The 22,930-nt window shown below is 42.4% G+C and overlaps 1 protein-coding gene across 4 annotated transcripts in view; it reads right to left on the bottom strand.

The window, feature by feature from the left end:
* Positions 1–1,414: 1,414 nt before the first annotated feature.
* sgk1 (serum/glucocorticoid regulated kinase 1) overlaps positions 1,415–22,930 on the bottom strand; it is an 89,529-nt gene continuing 68,013 nt past the window's right edge. The window contains exons 1-13 of one of the 4 annotated variants that reach the window (XM_069887286.1): positions 9,076–9,158; positions 7,014–7,092; positions 6,626–6,698; positions 6,476–6,525; positions 6,333–6,390; positions 6,153–6,236; positions 5,840–5,971; positions 4,735–4,847; positions 4,414–4,537; positions 3,767–3,862; positions 3,510–3,665; positions 2,835–2,924; positions 1,415–2,692 (exon numbers count right to left, since the gene is read on the bottom strand). In XM_069887286.1, the coding sequence (XP_069743387.1) occupies positions 2,525–2,692; positions 2,835–2,924; positions 3,510–3,665; positions 3,767–3,862; positions 4,414–4,537; positions 4,735–4,847; positions 5,840–5,971; positions 6,153–6,236; positions 6,333–6,390; positions 6,476–6,525; positions 6,626–6,698; positions 7,014–7,092; positions 9,076–9,109 (1,257 nt within the window). In that variant the 5' untranslated portion in view covers positions 9,110–9,158 and the 3' untranslated portion in view covers positions 1,415–2,524. Of the gene's footprint in view, positions 2,693–2,834; positions 2,925–3,509; positions 3,666–3,766; positions 3,863–4,413; positions 4,538–4,734; positions 4,848–5,839; positions 5,972–6,152; positions 6,237–6,332; positions 6,391–6,475; positions 6,526–6,625; positions 6,699–7,013; positions 7,093–7,328; positions 7,689–8,803; positions 8,921–9,075; positions 9,159–22,930 lie in introns of those variants that run through there. The other 3 variants (XM_069887287.1, XM_069887285.1, XM_069887283.1) reach the window with 3 other exon arrangements.

The raw sequence follows: 22,930 nt of genomic DNA, 5'->3' as shown, positions 1-22,930 counted from the left end.
AAATTTAGACCAAAATCTGTCATATCCATAAGCCTGCCCAGTTAATTTTTAATCATTTTAAAAATCTTCTCCTTAAAAAGAAACATTCAAACTTTTAAATCAAAGACAAAGTGAGGCTGATCCCTGAAATCCTGCCACCACGGGTCTGTGCCCAAGAGGGTAGTGCCTATTCATCGGCAACAACCATGAGGAGAGACTCGAGGCGAGAGACCTGGGAAAGGTGTGGGCTGCTGTCGGGAGACACGTGCTGGGCTGCAGATCGCTGGAGACTGGATCGAACTGGCTGGAGGTGTACCAGGTATCAGAACCGGGATACAAGGAGGTGCCAAGGAAGGTGAAGAATTCCTGACCGTGTTGGAGGTTCAGATCTGGAGCTCAGGTCGCCAATGACTTGGAGTGGACTCTGTGGCCGTGGAAGCGCTGGAGGTGAACCTACAGACGCTTAGTGACTCAGGGGAGGGGGAAAAGAAGGGGATCTCTTTTTTGCTTCTCTCTTTGACTGTAAGAGGCACTTCAGCAAATTCCTGCCAGTGCCCAATCTGTCTGCCTAACATCGAATGCATCCTAATTCTGGGGCAATTTGTAATTATTCAATTTCTGGGAAAGAACCCTGTAGGCAAACCATTTCATTCATCTCTAAATACCTGTGAAATGAGTAGGTTGCCAGGCCACTCTTCAGAATCAATCACAAATATGGACCAGAGCATACCAATATAGCAGATTCATCCCCTGAAGAAATGGTAGCAAATCACAGGGGTGGCAACAGATCAATAGCTTTGAGCTCATCATTAATGTTGACTACGTTTCTTAAATGCATCGCTAACCCCTTTGTACCTCATCACCCATCCTAGCACTGGAATTCCTAACTCAAACCTCTCCAAGTTTCCTTTGCCTAAGTTTCCACTTGTAAAAATGTAAAATGACATTTGCATCAAGACTATTTTTAAGAGCAAAAGTGCATAACAGCATTTTGCAATGTCAAAATACGCCCCAAAAATTCATCTCCAAGTCTTGTCCTAATCAATGACACGATGGTGAAACCCACAAAAGCAGAATGCCCTTCCAAACAGGATTGGTTGCCAGGTGAATAAACAATAGGTGGCATTGTTGTCTAAGAGCAGATCTAGCCAATTAAAGCACCAGCAAACTGGGTTCAAATCTGGCACTCCCTGAAAGGAATTTGTATTTTCTTCCTGTGCGTGCTTGGGTTTTCCCAAGATATTCCAGTTTCCTCCCAACCTTCATAATCTCCTCAGGTTGTAGGTTGATTTGGGCAATACATGCTCATGAGCCAGAAGGGCCTGTTACCATGCTGTAAATTTAATTTAATAAAACTTTTTACTGACTTTATTTAACCAGGATTACAGATACTTTGAAATTGTAAACCATGATTTACAATTCACTACAAAACTAATTTTCTTTTTAAAATAATTTTACATTTATTGCAAACCAGACTTTAGTTCAGGAATGTGTACATTTCAAGTTAAAATTATAGTCTATTATACAGTAAAACCAATACATTTACATTATTGGTAATGTCTTAAATACACACATTAAAACTAGTGCAGAAACAGATCACGTAGTTTTCTTTACATATGCATGGCTGAAATAAGACAACCATTAAAAATCTGGAATGCAATAGAGAAAAAATAATAATTTATGCACATATGGGATTTCTTACACATACAAGCCAGCTGGAAATAAGACAAGACTCCACATTTGCGGCATTTTGGTCCTAGAAACAAAATTTATACATCTACCTATAGCAGCAATGATTCAAGCACTTCATCGTGAACCATTTCAGATTGTGCACGTGCATTTTTGCACGTCAGTGTTCTGTGCCTAGGCGCTCACACACATGTATCTGCACATGTTATTATGTAGGTATGTCTTATGTGCATGCATGGCCTTGAGTGCTTGCACACATTTTGCTTGTGTGCATTTTGGGGAGGGAGATTAAGTTAGAGGGATTGTAAAGTATCTACAATTCATCTCATCTTCCTAGTTCCTGCTATGTAAATCAAAAAACACTGAAGACAAAGTTTAAACAAAAGAACAATTATTAGGTTCAATGGCTATTACCAAACCATACTTCCACCAGTGTTGACATTTCCATGTTGTGGCATAACATTGGTACATGACCACTCTAATGCTGACAACCTTGTGTTTTTTTTTTGCAAAAGGCACATAGCAGAAGCAACAGTCTTCAGATAACCATCACCCTTATTCAAGAAAGCTTGAAATCAAAAATCTTGAAATAATGGGTTGACAGCAAGTTCTTTTTCCACCCTTTTTGATGAACAGACTTGCTTCCTGTGTGCAGCTAGAGCGCTGCTACATTCATCTCCCAGACACCATGCAACAAGTGTTCCTCGACGACTGCAACATTATCTCAGAAATGGAATTGAAGGCAGCTGTCAATTAGATGTTTAATTTTCCTTCCAGGTAAGTTCCATTTCTTGGTAAATCCAAAAGAGATTTCAGCTGAGGTAAACCATTGTCAGATAACTCACTTTATGATTCACTACAGAAAGGAGTCAATGGGTGGAGCATAGGAAAACCCTAGAAAAGCTTCAGATGCTTCTTTCACGCTCGCAGTCATCAGAGCAGCATCTGGCGATCGGCCAATCGAGTTTGGAACAGGTTCCTCTGTGAACTCTGGGTCAAAGTGCTTCAGGTCTGAAGGTCCACTCTGGAATAATAATCAAGAGAATTACAATCCTCACATTTATTCTTGATAAGTTTCCCAAAATTTAGAAGGGAAGTAACAAACTTGAGCTGAATTACTTGCTTAAAACTCTCAAATCTAATTCACTGCAGAGCTACCAACTTACCACATTAGGGTTAAATGGAGGTGTCAATTTCTTAGCATTTAGGTCAATCCAGTTTATTGGAGAAAAGAAGATGTGACCTTTGATATCCACCTGTAGAAAGAAGATAGTGCAGTCAACTAAAGGAACTTTGACAGAGGAAAAGTTTGATTGACTAAAGCTACCCAATTCCAAAGTTAGGTTTTAAATTTAGACAGAGCACAGTAATAGACCCTCTGGCCCACATCTCTCAATTACACCAATTAATCTACAACCCCCATACATTTTTGAAGAGTGGGAGGAAACCAGAGCACCTGGGATAAAATCCAAGCAGACACAAGGAGAACACACAAACTCCTTATAGACAGTGTTGGATTCAAACCTGAGTCTCTGGCTCTGTAATAGTGTCATGCTAACAGCTACAGTAACTGTACTGCCATAAACAGTTATAAAATGTAGGAGCACAATTGGTCAGTTTTAAAATATACTTCCACTTTAAAATGTTTTAGTGAAGTTGTCTAGTAAGTTTACTTTGATAGAATTCAGGATGAATATCACTAGTTAATCTAGAATAAGTAAAGACCCTTAGCAAAATCTGGATAATTGTGCGAGGTCCTTCACCCTTATTAATACACACAAGCAGTTTTTCCCCATAGTTCCAAAAGTGAAACAAAATGGTCAAAGGAAATAACTACTTACAAAGTCTTCTTTTGCACCCATTCGCTTTGTTCTATCCTTTTGCAGCAAGCCTTCCAGTAAGTCTCTGGCAGCATTGGAGATGTTTGGTTTCAACAGAAGTGGTTTGTTCAGAATATTGTCATACATTTCTGCTGTGTTCCTGCTGTAGAATGGAGGCTGCATCCAAACACAAATCAAACATCATTAATTTGCAATAATCCAATATGTTTAAAAAGAAACATCCTTATTTTTGGTTTAAATGCATTCATTGAACTTACCAATCCATATAACATCTCATACAGAACCGCACCCAGGCACCACCAGTCGACTGTTCGGTCATATGGTTGCTTGTGCAAAACTTCAGGTGCTAAGTACTGTAAGATAACAAAGGAAAATCCAAACTATAAAATTACATGTTTTTCACAATGAGAAGGCAGAATCAAATTCAATAAAATAAAGATTGTGGAAAATTCTCATTATGTGCTCATTGATGCTTTTGCAACCTGTTGCAAGAACCACTCTAAGGAGAATGGATTCCCCATTAGTCTCTAGTCCTAGCTGTCCCTTGCCATGATACCAATGGAAACAAATACAGCAATTGTGTCTGTACTAAATGTGCGCACGCAATTGTATCAAATACTTCCAAGCAACAGGGAAAGTTTGGAATTTAACAGTAATGGGAAGAGTACAGTGCTAAATCAATAAAATGTGGCTGAGCAGTGAAAAGAAAACAAGCAGCCTCTCACACCATTGGCATCAACCTCTTTAAATTCACCTTGCAGTGTGACCCCTAATCAAGTACCACCAATAGTAGCTCCAGAAGTTAAATAAGTTATAGATTCTAAATGCCATCTGAAGAAATTAGAGTTGGAACAGCAAAAACAAAAAACCAGGAGAACCCATAAAAATGTCTCCGTACACCTACCTCAGGAGTGCCGCAGAAAGTGCATGTTGTGTCCTTTGATTCAATGTTCTCCTTGCATAGGCCAAAATCAGTTAGAACAATATGACCCTGGCGATCAAGTAAGATATTTTCAGGCTTTAAATCTCTGCCGGATTAAAAACAGAGCTGCTTACAAGCCATTTAGATCAACATCCAACAGAACAGAAAATCCTGTGCCTTGAATAATATCCATGGTTTAAAATCAGGAGGAACCAAACTTTGGTGTTTAATTTATGCTCCACCTCATGCGACTTAAATGACATAGATTAGTTCAAAATGCAGACTTGCTGCCTTAGTACCAACCTGTAAACAATGTTGAGGGAGTGAAGGTATCCCAGCGCACTGGCAATCTCAGCTGCATAAAATCTGGCTCGAGGTTCCAAGAAGCAACGCTCACGTTGCAGGTGATAAAACAACTGGGGAAAGATGGGCAAGAAATAAATATACATGGATAAGGGGGGGAGGGGAGAAGTCCAGGTCAAGTATGGAAATGTTGGCTTTACATTTTTCAGCTAAATGTGTGAAAGATGATAAAAACTGATATACAAATATGAACATGAAGATACAAAAATTGATACACGAGTAAATGAAGCCAGTACAAACAGGATGAGCATGGAAATTAGAATGCAGGAAGCAGAGTCAGCCTATGTAAGATAAGAATCTTCTAGTCTTTTCGACAAGATCAGTGAGCCCACCATATGAATAAGATAAGGAGAGGTAAGGAAATAGAATGTAGGAAGTTGAGGTAGTCTGGATGAGATAAGGGTCTCCTAGCCCTAGACAGAAGTACCAAGTTCTACATATATAATTATATATAGTAAGCCATACAGATTTATCAAGTTATGCATATTAAATTAGTAAACCCCTAGACAGGATTAGCAAACTCTGCATATGAAGAGACTTAGCTGAGAGTCGGAAAGGTGTGAATGGGGACAAGGGCAGGGATGTGAATAAGGACAATGGAAGATAATGACACTAGAAGACACCGACAGGATATTATTCCCCCCCCCCCCCCCCCCCCCCCCCCCCCCCCCCGCCAGGTCATCCAAGTGCACAGAAACAGCTAGGCAGGCAGGATTACCCAATGCCAAACCTCTCCAGGAGGCAGAAGAATGTAAGGGGGAGGGTATCCCTATACTGAAATGAACTGTATAAAAGTTGGGTGAGCCCCAGTGTATGTGTGTATTCCCAAGGTAAGGGGAAGCACCCAACTTTGCATTGTTGTTTAATAAATGTTCTTTGTTCTCAATTTTTGTCTGGAGCAATTTCTGTGAAGGTACTTCTGTTTCTAACAAATGGAATCATTAGTGCTTCACATCCCATGGTAAATCTCCCACCCTGTCCTCTCCCCATCTTGGAGGTCAGTATTTGCCACGGGAAGCCCCGTCCTTCCAACCCTGCGCCTCACCTCGCCGCCGTTAATGTAGTCCAGGACAAAGTAGAGTTTGTCGGCTGTTTGAAACGAGTAATGGAGTCCGACCAAGAAAGGGTGCTTCACATTCTTCAGCAGGACATTACGTTCCGACATGATGTGTTTTTCCTTAAATAGACCCAAATCAAGAGCAGTGAGCGACAACCTGTGTGCAAAAACAAGCGTTCTTGTCCCGACAGGCAGAAATGAGTCTGTGCGCCCAACCCTGTGCATGAAAGCCATCTTTGAAGACCCGTTCAGCCGCAAACGGTGGGTTATAGAATATCTAGCGAGGCTCGATGGCATTTACCTCTTTCTTCTTCAGTATGGCTTTTTTCTGCAGGACTTTTACTGCGTAAAACTGGTCGTCAGATCGGTGTTTGGCGAGCAGGACCTGTGGAAAGGAAAACCAGAGAGTTAGGGAAACCCTTTTCCAAGAGGTCAAAAAGTTTCCATAATTCGTTTTATAACAGGGAGGCGGGTTACAAACCTTTCCGAAGCTCCCTTTGCCGATGACTTTTAGAAAGTTGAAGTCACTTGGTTTGGCTCTGTAAAGGAGGAAGATAAGGTTGGAAAAGGTCGAGTTTCCCAAAGAAGCAGCAATCAGCCCTGAAAAAGCCCACCGATACTCACTGAGGGTTGGAGGAAGGTCCCAGGTTGATCTGCGCTGTCGTTGGGCTGGGCTGCACCAGAAAGCAGATCACACACAAAGTTAAACACTGTTCTAGGGAAGAGCCACAACATCAACAAAAGAATGAGATCTTCGCTATTAGTTGCACTCACTGGAGGAGACGGGCTGTTTCCATTAGTTTCAGTCTCCTTCGGACCGGCGTGTAACATGGCTGGGACTTCCGAGCTGTGAGGCACAATTTACAAGCCCATTAGAAACCTGCCCGCAAACCCTTGCGCGAATCAGCGGCTGGGATTGCAGCGAGAACAAAGCCTTGTTTCAGTCCAGGGAGATTAGCCGGAGATGTCTCGGTGCAAGACAGGCGCACTATTGTGAGAGGGCCCCAGGTGCAGAGATCGGACTGGGAAAGGAGCTCGTCCAGACGAAACCCGGGCCAAACATATCCCCACTGCACTACCACTGGACCACCTTAAATCAGTGACCGGCAGCTCCCGCCCGCTGTGTCGCCTTCAGTGCGACAGGAAGGCAAAACATACTTACTGCTTGCAAGCGTAGGAGTGAGAGGCCGCTAGTTTCTGGATGAGATCGTTCAATCCCATTCGTTTTTGCTTCATAAAAGCTGCATAAAAATGAAACCAAAGTATTTAGACGAACATGCAGGAGGCTTCTCGATAAAGTTCCAGAACCCAGTAAATCAAACTTTCTGCAACTACCTTTGCAGTGACCATAAAGTTAGAAAGCTTACTCTCTACAATTTTCAAAGCAAACACTTGCTCTGGTCATTTTAAACATCCTTGCAACTTCAAAATAATGTACTCGAAAACAGCAAAATGGTGATACGAGAGCCAACATTACCGGTAAGTATCGCGACCACCCCTCTCATTTTGGAGTAGGTCAGGGCTGATGCCGACGAGCTGGATTTCACAGTCATGGCTAGAAGTGAATGACTTTACTATGGGTTGGCGTTTCTCTGCACTACCTTGTACAATCCTTTGTCAGCGTGAAAGAGAGACGGAGGGAGAGAGGTTGCCGATTGAGCTTTCTGGAGGACACACGTATATATGCAGGCAGGAGATTTGGCCGGACTGGGGGCGTTGGTATGTGAGCAATGGAGCAGCGTTGGGCGGCACCGGCCGCTCTGACTCAGCCTGTCAATAACGCTCGCCTTCGGCTTCCTCCCAGAACTCGGGCATCACTAGTCAAACACCAGGGAGCAGCAACAAATCTTCGACCTGTCACATGCTCCTGGTAACATCTCCCGGCTCCACACCCCCACCTGTCCGTCTTCCAACACCTCCGCGCCGACCGTGTTCACGCAGGTTTGGAGGAGGCGGTGTGAACTTGCCGGACACTTTCTCCAGAATTAGGGATCCCTTGGTAAGATGCGTCATGGCGCAGGAAGTAATGATGGAAGAATTAAGTTTCGAGAAAGATTTCCCATCCTCAGACAGGGGTCAAGTGATTCTCTGCTTCGTCTCACGACCGGTGCTGGAGGGAGCGAGAATCCGTTTGTTGGCCGCGGGCATCATTTTACCGAGAGGAGAACACGGGGAGCAACTTCCTCATCTAGCGGGTCCCACTGCCCGCGGGAAGCCTGCAGACGCTGTCCCTGCAGTGGACACAAAAATGCTGGAGAAATCCAATCCACGTGTAGTAGTCGAGATAGGTTCATGCGGGCAATATTGGTCGCCGGTGTCTTTGTAGATTCCAGTGTCTGGGCCCAATGACGGAGCAACTACATTAATTAATCTCTTCCCCCACCCCCAGAATTACACGTAAATCAACAGGAGGAAGAAGACGCGGTTAAAAGGGACACCGAACGGTTCAATTCTGCCTTGGTTGCAAATGTTGCCAACTGAATGCACATCATTTCTCGGTCCAAGTCGTTGTCGGCCTCCAGTCGAGATACAAAGTTCGGTACCTATCAACCAAGCACTCTCCAAATAAAGGAGTGAAACAAGAAAGTCGCTGTCATTGCAGCGCTGGAGAAACTCCAAAGGCCATACGGTGTTTATAGGAACTCGAGAGTGACCCAACGTTTCGGGCCCGAGTTCTCCCTCATCCCTGGGTGTGTATTGTTGAAGGTGTACATTCCAAATCAACACTTACCCCTTCTCCAGCATTTAAATGTGTCCCCACCCCACAATATTGACCGTCGACGCAGAAAAAAAAACCCCACAAAGCTGGAGAAAATCAGCAAAGATACTGATAACAAATGTTTTGGGCTTGAGCCCTTCATCAACGTAGGAACAAAATAGGAGGAGATGCCCGTTCATTCCTCGATGAAGGGCTCAAGCCCGAAACGTTGATGTATCCTTTGCTACACTGACCTAGTGAGATTCTCCAACATTGTGTTTTTACTTCATTCACGGTGTCTGCCAGACTTGCGTGGGTTTTTTTTTTTCCTTCCTTCCATCTCCCTCGCTTCGAACTTCTTGGCCCACTGAATTACAAGTGGGTCTTCGACATTGGACCAGAGACACAGAGTGAGATCCCAGCGCACACAGACTGTCCAGACGGATCGGAGATGAGCTCCTTCATCAGCCTCGCCTCTCAGCCCAGCCCTCCGACCCACTCACCCCAGCAACGAAAGAGATCTAACCTGTGAATGAAGCCTTTTCTGTTAAATTCTTCATAGTCGTGCAGTCCCTCCCTAATCCACTGGAAACTGACAGAGAGTCCACAGGCGAAATGCCCTTTAATATAGAGGCGAAGTGCCTTTAATTAAACGTTAACAGGTGGAAGTAACTTATCAACGTACGTCGACTATAAATTCCACCACGTAAGGGGTTGTTTGCTTAATCACACGGCTAAACGAGGAGGTCCCGCAATTTATCTTTTACTTTTTAAAGGAACATTTCCAAAGAGCCAGCAGGCCGTGATTGCTGTGACTCGGAAGGCGGTGTGAGGTGCTTTGGCCACTCGAGTGCAGCCAAAGTAGAGAGGCTCTGGTGGCGCCGAGGCTCCCTGCTCTTCCGAGACTTCGGGCTCCGAGGTAATTACGTGGAAAGGATTTGTTGAGACTGCTTGCAAGGAAGGGACCGGATAGCTCCAGGGTGGAGAAGGCGTCCCCTGCTAATTCCTGGCATCCACTGCAGGTTTCCTCCGAGGAAGACAGTCGGCCAGTGACTGAGTGAAATTCACAGGACTACTTGTGAACTTGAGGCATCTTATCCGCTCTAACTCACCAATGTTCTTTTTAAATAACATTAATTATAGAAAAATCCCGATTTGCTTGAGTACAAGCATATTTTATTCTTTGTGCTAGAGCAGTTAATCACAGGAAATTCTTAATATGGCATAGATTAGAGCCATAGAGTTTATACAGCAGGGAACAAGCCTTTAGGCCTAACTCCTATATGCTGACTGATTTAGTCCCATTTGCCTGCATTTGTTCCACACCCTGCTCCTATCCATATATCTGTCCTTTAAACATTGTACTTGTACCTCCTATTGAGCCTCTTTCTATCCATCCAGTCTTGCCATTTGGGTTCCCTTTCACCTTAAATCTATAAACTCTAGTTTATTTAGACTCTCTTAAACTGAGAGAGACTATGACCATCCATTTAATCTATGTCCCTCATCATGATACTAACCCACAGCCTTTGTTTTAGGAATAAAAGTCCCAACCTGTCCAGTCCCTCCAATCTCTGCAACACTTTGTGCCTCTTTCTCAAGCTTTAATCAACTCCTTCCTGGTTAAAAATACAAAAATTCTGGAGGAACTCAACAGGTCTTGCAGCGTCCAGAGGAGGTAAAGATCTATAACCAACATTTCTGGACTGTGTAGAGAAAAAGGACTCCAGCCTGAATGTTGGTTATATTACCTTTACTTCCCATGGACTCTGTGTTCTGTTGATTTCCTTCTACATTTTGTGTTTTTATTATAATCGCAACATCTCACCACACTTAATGTCAGTGCAGGTTCACCTCAGAAGTGGCCATTCACCTTTTTCTCCACATATGCCCCAACGCTGGCTGCACAAGAGGACAAAAAAGACACCTTTTATGCTCTCCTGCAACAAACAAACAGAAGAGTGCCACAGAGTGACAAACTTGCTCTTTTGGGTAATGCCCGTATCAGCTCTGACAATGCAGCATGGAAGGGAGTCATCTGTCACCATGGCACAGGCAAAGTCAATGACAAATGGCCTGCAACTTCTTCAGCTCTGTGCCACATTCTTTGCTGGACCCTTCAACTCCAAGGCCACATGGATGCATCCACGTTCACTCCACTGGCACCACCTTGACCACATTAATCGTCAGAAGGAGACAACTAGGTGCTATCACCCACTGTTGCAGCATGTGCTCAGCTGACTGAAGCACTGACCACACCCTCGTACGATGCAGAATTAAGCTGCAACCCAAAAAATCCACATGGGCACCTCAAAACCACAGCCCCAACTCAACCCCTCTGCCTTTAAAGACTCTACTCGCTCAGAGCAGTTCAGAGAGCTCCTCTGCAGCCACCCTGTACTGTGCACAGTTGATGAACACGACAACTGGACAAAATTGAAAAGCTCTGTTTTTGCTCCTGCAAAAACCGCTTTCGGAATCCAGAAATGAAACCAGCCTGATTGGTTTAGTGCAAATGCAGACAGGTTTGTTTCAATCCTGTCCGAGAAAAGAGCAGCCCGCCAAGCACTACAGCAGGACGAGTCAGCCTTAACACTGGCAGCTTACCAGTCTGCTAAGCAGAAAGTTCAAAGAGCCACCAGGACTGTGATGCAGGAATACTAGAGAGATTTCAGCGAGCGCACATCGAGAACAATGCGAATTGTGGCAACATCAGAGGGACGTACAGCGGAATCAAAGAAGCTCTCGATCCAGTACCTAAAAAAACTGCCCCACTCCGTGCTCTCGACGGGAGTCTCCTCACAGACCTTGACTCTCAACGACACCGCTGGGTTGAACATTACACGTAATGTGATGTGGACCCTGATATCATCAACACCCTGCTGCAACTACCTGTCCTAGCGAAGCTAGATGCTGAATTTACCATTACCAGTGTCAGAAAAGCAGTCCACTTCATGAAAAATAACAAATCACCTGGAATTGATGGTATCCCCTTTGAGATCTTGAAGTTTAGCAGCAAAGCGCTTGTCTCCGAGCTCACAATACTATTCAAAACATGCTGGCTCCACTATTGCATCCCCAAAGATCTGCGGGACGTGAACATTGTGACCCTTTACAAGAACAAAGGTGACTGCCAAGACTGCACCAACTACCGTGGCATCTCACTGCTCAGCCTTGTAGGCAAGATACCATGTTGTGCAATCCTCCCCTGCCTACAAACCATCACCAACAGAATACTGCCTGAAAGCCAATGTGGCTTTCAATCATCTTGATCAACTATTGATATGGTCTTCACCTTCCGCCAACTGAAAGAGGGGTGTATCAAACAACGCAAACCCCTCTATGTGTGCTTCATCGACCTCACCAAGGCCTTTGAGTGTTAGTCGCTCAGGCCTATTTCATGACTTAAAGCGTCTTGGCTGCCCTGACACACTGCTGTCCATGATCGTCCAGTTTCACAACAACATGCAGGCCACAATCCAATTCAATGGCTCAAGATCAAAAGAGTTCCCAATCTGCTGTGGCATAAATCAGGTCTGCGTACACACTCTAGTTCTGTTTGGCATTTTCTTCTCTGCTCTTCTGCACCATGCATTTCTGGAAGCTTCAGGCATAGCCCTACACACAAGGAGATCCAGAAAACTTTTTAATCTGTCACGGCTCCAGGCCAAGACCAAAATCAGAAGAGTTATGATTCAAGAACTGCTCACTCCCAGCCAGAGCTGCAAGTGTTGTGATGCATTTGGATCTGTCTGCACTGAATTTGGTCTGAAAATTAGCTGGGCAAGACAGTCGTCTTTAGCCAACAAACCCACGACATTCCATCAATTACCATCAATGGGTCAGTGCTCGCTAACATAGAGAAATTCTGCTACTTGGGCTCCACCATGACAACAACAAATTCACTCGACACAGCACTGGACACACACCTAGGAAAAGCATCCACTACCTTTGGATGCCTCCATGCCCATGTGTGGGATAACTGCCACCTCTCCACCAAGTTGAAGATCCGAGTCTGTGAGGCCTGCGTGCTGAGTACTCTTCCCTATGGCTGGGAATCCTGGGTCACACATAGAAAGCAAGAAGACCGCCTTAATGCATTCCATTTCCACTGCCTCAGATCCATTCTAGGCTATTCATGGCGCGACAGAGTCACAAACATCCAAGTCCTGGAGAAGACTAAGTACAGACCTCTAATCAATCATTTGTGCTTGCCACCTGTGGTGGGCTGGCAACATTGTCCATATGGAGGATGGCCGATTGCCCAAAGATGTCCTCTACAGTGGGCTACCAGATGCTCCCCGCCCTGTTGGCTGCCAACATCTTCACTACAAAGAAGTAATCAAGCGCGATCTCCAGTCATTCCATGTCAACCATACTGACTGGAGTATGGTTGACATGGAGAATCACAAAAAAAATCACACTGTATGGCATTCTGCGATTCGCTGTGGCACATCACAATGTGCCAACAACTACAAAAAGTTCTGTGAGGGCAGAAGAGCTACAAGGCATCGTGTTCATCATCGCTCACGAAGGGATGGGCCATGAATGAATGAATGAACATCTGCAGACTTTCGTGTTTCACTAGCATCCTTCCTAAGAGTTCCACATTAATAATAAATAGTGTTAGTGATCCTCCAGACTACTAGAAGGAGTCACATACTAGTTTTTTTTTGCATCTTCAGTTGGTTTCAAGATGTATGCCTCCACACTGTCTTGAGTGAGATCTCTAGCTAATAAAGTATAGTTGTTTTAAAAGAACCAAAGTTTCTTTATGACAATAAAAACATACCACATAGTACCAGAAGTCAGAATCAGTCGATATCAGCAGAAATGGAAAGTGTAAAGTCCCTGATGCTGGAAATATTGACCTAGGAAACCTGATGTTTACCGTGGAGGGACCTCAAACACTCGAGATTTTCAATACATTTGCTTTTGTCGAGGCAGAAGACCAGGGCAAGTTCAATGAGGCATTGAGATGTTTGATGAATACTATTCACCAAAGAAAAATGAAACATTCGAGATGCATGTGTTTCATTTGTGCATGAAGCTGCTTTGATACTTTTTTTTTTAAACAGACTTGAAATTAAAAGCAAGAACAAGCAATTTTGGATTGCTGCAAGATTCAATAATCCATAATCGAATTGTGTTTGGGATTATTGATAAGAAAATGAGAGAAAGGTTGCCACTGGGCACAACATGACACCGTGAGACTCAGAGATTCCAACATTTGGGACAAAAGGGCTACTGTTCTGGAGGAGGCAAATCCAAGATCCTACACTGTCAGAACAGAGGATGGTCAAATACTGAGTAGGAATCGAAAGATCCTGCTGAAAACACGAGACACTGCAGGACAGACAATGCAGAAGATCCAGCCTGCACAGCAACAGAGGAAACATCACCAGTGCTAGACAGTCGTGGAGCAGCAGAACCGGCACAAGCACCTGTGCTAAGAAGATTCACATTTGCTAGGCTGAATCTCTAAAAGAAAATGAACTACACACTTGCAAAGTTTGTGCTGCTGATGTTTGTGTTTACATTTGTGTTGAACTCTTAAATTGAAATGAATACTGTATTAGTGTATCATGTTGTTAGATTAAACATCTCAAGGAAAGGGGATGTAGTGGTAGAGTGCTAGTGATCCTCCTGACCATGAGAGGGCATCAGAGACTAGTTTATTGCATCTTTGGTTGGTTTCAAGATGGATGCCTCCACACAGTTTTGAGTAAGTATGTTAGCTAATAAAGTATATTTGTTTTAAAATAACCCAAGTTTCTTTATTACAATAAAAGGAAATGTCACCTTAGTATGGCAACCAGAACTCCATACACAATATTATGTGTGGTTTCATCAATATCTTGTAAGAGCTGTAATGTTATGTCCCAGCTCCTGTACTTAATGCCCTGACTAATGAAGGCTGCCAATTCCCAGTAATGAAGTGCAAATAATTCCTTAATAAATAAGAAATTAGACCACTGACAACAATCTTCCTTTGTGAAAACCATCACTTACAGTTCCTCTTTCTCCAGCATGATAGAAAATCTTCACATAAAATTCAATTATACTTTAATCTCTGGATTTGTTCCATAATTAATCCATTATATAGAGTAGAACTTTGCCTTTGCCCAGCTTTCTCCTTTTGGTGCGGAGCTTTCCTAAAACTCCCGTGTAATATTTAATTCATAAATTGGCAAGCGGAGAAAGGATTAGCAACCTCCAATTAAGGAACTCAAATGATCCATTCAGCATTAGGATAGGTATGTCCATTTTTGCATCCACATGGAACTAATCTAAATCATTGAAAATGAAAACTTGTAGTAAATCTCTGGTTATCTGGATTTCAAGCAACTGACAAAAAAATTTGCAGAAAATAAATATTTTTAAAATATGGACGTTTAAAATTGGCACACCTTGCTGTTAGTTCATCAATCATGCAACACATAATCTCAAGCAACCTCAAAATTCATTTATCCAGTGTCTACCAATCCCTATATCAGGGATTATTTTTAAAAAAACTCTTCTAAATGTTTGCACAAATAATTGTACAATATGAGTGGGATGAGAAAAGTGTTTGGTTTCAACAGTAGAGCAATTTGTAGTTTTACTGCAGGATATATTGGGAACATTTTTTCATCACAATGGAAGAGATTGAAAAAATATGATAAGTCACTTTAAGTAGATTTTATCTAATAAACAACAAAACGTTGAAGTAATTTTCCATCTATCCTCAGGACCCTCTAATTTGTATATTGTGTAGAATAGATATTTGAATACTCTATTTCATAATTCACAGGCTTTATTGTTGGTAAAGAAAAGCAGAGGGCCACAATTAAATAATTTAAAGTAAATTATGATCTAAACAATTGACATTTTGTTTTAAACTGCAAGTTGCAAAACAAATAAGAATATAAAAGCATAAGAAATTAGAGCAGGACTGTAGGGCATATGGTCCATCAAGCAGGCTTCACCATTCAATAAGTTCATGGGTGAATTGACCATGGACCCAGCTTCACCTACTTGCCTTTACCCCATAACCCTTAATTCCTCCACTGTGCAAAAAAATCTAACTACTGTATATTTCAGTGTGTAAGTCAACTGGCGTATGAATTGACCCAATTTTTCTGCCTAATTTTAAGGGTTTTATGGTATATTTGGCATATAGATCAATCCCCATTTTTTGGGCTGTCTGGGTCTCCCAGGAAAAACCCAAAATGTTTTAAAACACCCCAATCACAAGCAACAAAGCTGTAAATTAAGTAAGTAAAAGAAACCTCAGCCTACCAGGCAGAAGAGGCGAAGGGCCACAGAGCTGGAGTGCCAAATTTGTGCTTCTGGCAGAAGCAGGAACCTTGGCCTACCAGGCAGGAGCTTCGACGGCCACCTCAGGGTCTGAGGTAGGAGCGGTTATGGTGGCACCCAGCATGTGGGGAGGAGTCAGGGAGCGGCTTTGCCGGCCATGGGGAGGTGCTTCCAGCATCGACTTGTTCGCTGAATTGACGCCAATTTTTTTTCAGTGAATTTAAGATCTCAAAGGTATATCCAGCATACAATTCCTTTTTGAGGAATTTTTTAGGGTTTCACAATTCAGCTTGTACACTGAAATATATGGTAACTCTTGTCTTAAATATATATTAACGAAGCAGCCTCTACTGCTTTCTTGAGCAGAGAATTCCACAGATTAATTCCTCTCTGGGAAAAACAGTTCTTCTCATCACCCTCGTAAATCTGCTCCCTTGAATATTGAGGATATGTGCCCAGTTCTAGTCTCAAGTAAATATTAGTTCTTAAGTAATTAAATATTTGGCAAAGTTTTGTAAGACATTGGTGAGGCAACATTTAGAGTATTGTGTGCAGTTTTTATCACCTAGAGTGCAGAAAAGATTTACTGGCATGTTGCTGGGGCTTCAAGAACTGAATTACAGGGAAAGATTAAACAGGTTAGGACTTTATTCCCTGAAGTGTAGAAGAATGAGGGAGATTTGATAGAGGTATGCAAAATTATGAGGGGTATAGATAGAGTAAATGCAAATAAGGTCTTCCCACTGAAGTTAGATGAGATACAAACCAGAGGAGATGGGTTATGGGTGAAAGGGGAAAATTTTAGGGAGAACATCTTCACAGAGAATAGTGGGAGTGTGGAACAAGCTGCCAAGTGAAGTGGTGAATGCGGGCTCAATTTTAACATTTAAGAAAAATTTGAACAGGTACATAGAGGGAAGGTGTATGGAGGGGTTTGAACTGGGTGAAAATCAGTGGAACTAAGCAGAATAATATTTTGGCACAGACCAGAAAAGTTGAAGGGCCTATTTTCTGTGCTGTAATCTTCTAGGGTTCTTACTATATTCAAACAAGTTTAAGTGAAAAGTGAAAAAAAATCTCATTCATATGGCCTTCTAAGTAAAAGGACAAAGCTCCCAATGGCTTTACTGAGTAAATCCAAGTCTAATGTGGCAAAGACAAAAATAAGACAGCACAAGTTACAAAAAAAGATGTGAAGAAATAATAAGGAGCTGAAGGGATTCAGCAAATCAAGCAATTTATTTCAGCCATGTTGGTTGAGAGGGACTTCAGAATCAGGAGACTGAGATAATCTCTCTCCAAGCTATAGTAATTCCACTCCTACAATTCACTGTGTGAAATTCTACATTCATCCTGTGGATTGACCTCCGAACAGGACCATAAGAGTGACAGAAAGGATCACTGGAGTCTCATTCATCCCCATCAACATGATCTACCGGGATCGTTGTCTGAAGAGGGCACACAAAATCATGAGGACCCATTCCACCCTGCAGACAGCATCTTTAGGTTGCTCTGTTGGGGAAGAGATACAGGTGTATCAGAGCCAGTACCACCAGGCTGAAGAACAGCTTCTCCCCATGGGCAGTGAGGATACTGAACGACCAAAGGAACTGCTCACACTAACCATCATATGTACAAATCAATTTTTATTTATTTATTTGTATAGATGAAATACTTGTCCTGCACATTTATTGTTTGTCTGTATGTATGTTACATGTCTGTATGTTTAGCACAGAGAACCGGAAAACACTGTTTCCTCGGGTTGTACTGGGTACAATCAGATGACAATAAGATTGACTACATCCCTATTATTAGACTGAAACACACTACAACTACTCCCTTGACCCATTGTGCAATCCTCTCAAAACCTCCTCATATCTCAGTTTCTCCATGATATTCTCTCTCCTCTGAGGCAGAGTTTTATGGAGGAAGAGCTTTATAGTGCTCATATTATCATGAGCATAGAGAGAGATAGAATATTCGAGCCACTCCTTCAGTTGTGCCACCCCCAACCCCCCCAATCCCCTTCTATTTCACAAGGTCAATGAGAGTTGTTAGGATTTGGCTCTATTTTGCATATCCATGGTTGACTTTTCTTTAAAGTGAAAAGGTCCTGGTCCTATTTCTCATTAAGTAAAACTTATTTGGAGTTTTGCTTTGAAAATTCCAATTAGATGTTGTCTGAAAGACAATCAAAGATACTCTGGATATCTTTGGATTTATTGCAGCCTCTTTCAGAGTAGCATATTGGAGTGGGGATGGGAATATCCAAACTGCTCATATTACAATGTGATAAATTATTCCTTTCATGGTGAAAGGAATGTGTTGGGGGTGGGGGGGGGGGGGTTGCATGGAGGAAATTTGAAGAAATTTCAGAAGTCAAAAATAAAATTTATTTTACCATATATAAAATAACATAACATAATATAACATAACAATTACAGCACGGAAACAGGCCATTAGGCCCTTCTAGTCCGCACCGAACCAAACACCCCTTTCTAGTCCCACCTCCCTGCACAATGCCCATAACCCTCCATCTTCTTCTCATCCATATACCTGTCCAACCTTTTCTTAAATAATACAATTGACTCCGCCGCCACTATTTCTCCCGGAAGATCATTCCACACAGCTACCACTCTCTGAGTAAAGAAGTTCCCCCTCATGTTACCTCTAAACCTCTGCCCCTTAATTCTTAACTCATGTCCTCTTGTTTTAATCTTTCCTCCTCTTAACGGAAATAGTCTATCCACATCCATTCTGTCTATCCCTTTCATAATCTTAAATACTTCTATCAAATCCCCTCTCAACCTTCTACACTCCAAAGAATAAAGACCCAATCTGTCCAATCTCTCTCCATACTCCAGATGCTTAAACCCAGGCAACATTCTGGTAAACCTTCTCTGCACTCTCTCCACTCTGTTTATATCCTTCCTATAATTAGGCGACCAGAACTGCACACAGAACTCCAAATTAGGCCGCACCAACGTCTTATACAATCTCAACATCACCTCCCAACTCCTATATTCCATGCAATGATTGATAAAGGCCAGCATACTAAAAGCCTTCTTCACCACCCTATTCACGTGAGTTTCTACCTTCAGGGAACGATGTACCGTTACTCCTAAATCTTTCTGCTCTTCTGTATTCCTCAATGCTCTCCCATTTACCACGTATGTCCTATTCTGATTCTTCTTACCAAAATGAAGCACCTCACACTTATCAGCATTAAATTTCATCTGCCATTTTTCAGCCCACTTTTCTAAGCAGCCCAAATCCCTCTGCAATCCTTGAAAACCTTCTTCATTATCCACTATTCCACCTATCTTAGTATCGTCTGCATATTTACTAATCCAATTCACCACCCCATCATCTAGATCATTAATGTATATAACGAACAACAATGGGCCCAATACAGATCCTTGAGGCACACCACTGGTCACCGGCCTCCAACCTGACAGACAATTATCCACTACCACTCTCTGGCCTCTCCCTTTCAGCCAATGTTCAATCCATTTGACTATCTCAAAATTTATACCTAAAGACTGCACCTTCCTAACTAACCTTCCATGTGGTACCTTATCGAAGGCCTTACTGAAGTCCATATAGACAACATCCACTGCGCTACCCTCATCCACATTCCTAGTCACCTCTTCAAAAAATTCAATCAGATTGGTCAAACATGACCTTCCTCCCACAAATCCATGTTGAGTGCTCCTGATCAGACCCTGTCTATCCAGATGTTTATAAGTACTATCTCTAAGAATTTTCTCCATTAATTTACCTACCACAGACGTCAAACTTACAGGCCGATAGTTGCCAGGCTTCCTTCTTGAACCCTTTTTAAATAAATAGAATCTAAGCTGTTGGACTTTTACTTCTACAACATAAATACATCATTAAATGTCATTAATGTGAGGTGGCTACACTCCCTGACTACTTTGAAATGCCTACAGAAAGTATAAGGAGGGAGAACTTCAGGTCCAAATCATGATATTTTCTTCTGATTGGCCAGGCTATCCAAACAGAAACCAAACTTAATTTCCAACCAATAATTTAAAAAAAATCTTTCTGATTAAACTTGACTGATCATTCATTCTACAAATCAAAACCTGCAATCATCTAAACCAATGGTTTTCAAACTTTTTCTTTCCACTCACATACCACCTTAAGCAATCCCTTACTAATCACAGATCACAGATGGAACAGGGATTACTAAAGGTGGTATGTGAGTGGAAAAAAAAAGTTTGAAAACCACTGATCTAAACTGTTTTTCAATGATTTCTACTTATTTTGTTAAATATGTTTAACATTTCAAACATATTTCCTGTATTATGTCCAGTTTATGATTTTAATGTTAGCCAATTAAATTTTGCCTAAACCTTCTCTCCAATTTCAATTTTGTCCCACTACATTCCTTCAAAGCAAACTTTCTTGGTGATGTAATCATTATTACAGTTCCTCAATCATCTAAATTTTTTTTCACCTAAAATAAAATCTCTCACATAACAAGCACCTTAAAAAAGTTAAACAAATAAACTTGCTTCCAACAACTTCCTCATCCTCCCTCCCCCCCTCCCTCCTCCTCCTCCCCCCCCCCCCCCCCACTCCCGACACAGAAAAGCACAATGCCTCTCCTGGGCCTCACAGATCTCAGCACATCTTGAACCCTGCATGTACCTGTCATGTTATTGTACACCAGTTCAGATTAAAGTACAGCTGAAAATGTATAGGGATGAACAAATAGTGGAGCCTATATTTAGCCCACTCAATGGCCAGTTGAATACAGATAACATTGCTAGTGGGATCCAAATAAGTCACCAGTGTACTGAGGTTTTTTTGATAGATTAACCCTGTTTTCAGCTACTTTTTCTCAGGCAACTCCTGTGTCTGAAATGTTTACTTTTTTTCTGCTGCAGCTACAAGGAAATTGATGGAGTAAGAATACAGCAGGGAGATACTGAAGTTCTTGTTTTGTTTAAATATAAAAGAAAGTAAAACCCAACTGTGAACAGGAAATTTGAAGGAGAGCAGGCACCATAGTTGGGTGCATTTATAAAACATTTATGTACCGTCTTCTGTGTTAAACAATCCCTGCACACATGCATCAAAATGTAATGCCATCCCACAGGAAGCCATAACATCATAAAATATATCCTGAGGTATATTACAAGTTATGGGCTGGAAAAATAGTGTTGGCCTATGAAAATAACCATGACTGTGTTTTCTTCAACACTTCCTATTCCACCACCTAACTTGGCCAGAAAACCATTCAATCCACACATTGTAAAAAGAAGTGGCCCCAGCACTGACCCCTGCGGAACACCACTAGTAACCTGCAACCAACCAGAACAGGATCCCCTTATTCCCACCTTTTGCTTCCTGCCTATCAGACAATGCTCCACCAAACCTAATATCTTACCATGGGTTCTCATTTCTTCAAGCACCCTCTTATACGGCACCTTATCGAAGGCCTTTTGAAAATCCAAATACACTACATCCACAGCTTCTCCCTTGTCCACCCTACTTGAGATTTCCTCAAAACATTCCAGTAGGTTGCTCAGGCAGGATTTTCCCTTCATGAAACCATTATGCCATGCACCTCGAGGTATTTGATAACCTCGTCCTCCAATAACTTTTAAACTACTGACGTCAAACTAATAGGGCTGCAATTTCCTTTTTTTTTGTGCTTCCCTCCTTTCTTAAGCAGTGGAATGACATTTGTGACCTTCCAATCCTGTGGAACCGTGCCAGAGACTATTGATTTCTGGAAAATCAATTCCAATGCCTCCACAATCTTCAAAGCCACCTCCTTCAGAACCCATGGGTGCACCTCATTCGGTCTGTGAGACTTACTTACCTGCAGTCCATTCAGCACTATCTCTCTTGCTGCATCAGAACGTCTTAACATTTGCCCAATGAAGGAGAGTGTGCATTCTTTCATTTCAGTTCTGTGTCTCAAGATCTGACAGTTTAATTATTAATGCTTTAACTGAGCATTTAGTAGTGGAAAGGAAACATGAAAATAAAACATTCTGCTCTGCCCACTTCCCATGCACAATCCCACTGTTCAATAAACCTTGTTTCCGGGTAACAGGGATTGTCAGCACAGAGGTAACAAGATCCTAGGGTGCAGCCTCATTGCATTACATTAACCCCTTTTACACAGCCACTTCAAGGCAGGAATATTGCACTTTTATTGCACCATGCCTTTTGTGTAAAAGGTATGAACATGGAATGGGGGGGGGTCATTATTGTGACAGCAGAGGCAGTCACAGCGTCAGTGCAAAAAGGATGAGCCGGCAGGCCAGGACCAGGACGGGAAAGGATGTGTATGCGTACGTTATATGTCACACTAGATGTTGTGTTACACACCCCCCTCATTTGCTCCCAGAATGCCGGCTTGCTGTGTAAAACGACACATTGGCCCAGCATTATGCCGGTGTTGTTTGGTTCAGTATAAACATGCAAAGCCAGGTTAAAGATAGGTCTTTTTTACAGCAGTATTGCAGGACCTCTGTGTAATAAGGGCTATTGAGTTTATGTCTCCTGTGCAGGAAGGAGGTGGTCAGCAGGGCAACAGGGACATACCATCCCCTTCCCATCCAATCCCGTACCAACTATTTAACATGTCACAGATATGTACTTCAGAGACCCATACAGTCATACAACACAGAAGTAGGCCCCTCAGCCCATTATGTTCATGCTCACCTTTAAGTACCCATCTATACTGATCCCACTTTTCAGCACCTATCCCATAATCTTCCATATGGCTGTTTATCCAGTCCTCTCCTATAACCCCTGTACACCCACAACTGAGTGGCCAAACACACCTCTAACTCTATCTATAAATTCACAGATGGGTAGGATGTGTAACAATAATGAAGATGGGCACAGAAGAGAGATAGACTTTTGTCTTGGTTCCAAGTCAACAACTTCTCTCTCAATGTCAGCAAGACCAAAGTGCTAGTTATAGACCAGCAAAGGGGCACAACTCACTCTGCATCAATGGTGCTGAGGTGGAAATTCTAACTATGCTAATGGGGCAAGAAACAAAGATAGTGCTAAGGTGAAAGGTTCAGGGG

This window comes from Narcine bancroftii, chromosome 6, assembly GCF_036971445.1.
Source record: "Narcine bancroftii isolate sNarBan1 chromosome 6, sNarBan1.hap1, whole genome shotgun sequence".
NCBI classification, from domain to species: Eukaryota; Metazoa; Chordata; class Chondrichthyes; order Torpediniformes; family Narcinidae; genus Narcine; species Narcine bancroftii.
The sequence above is the reverse complement of the archived record's forward strand: the minus strand, read 5'-3'. Positions and strand labels throughout refer to the sequence as shown.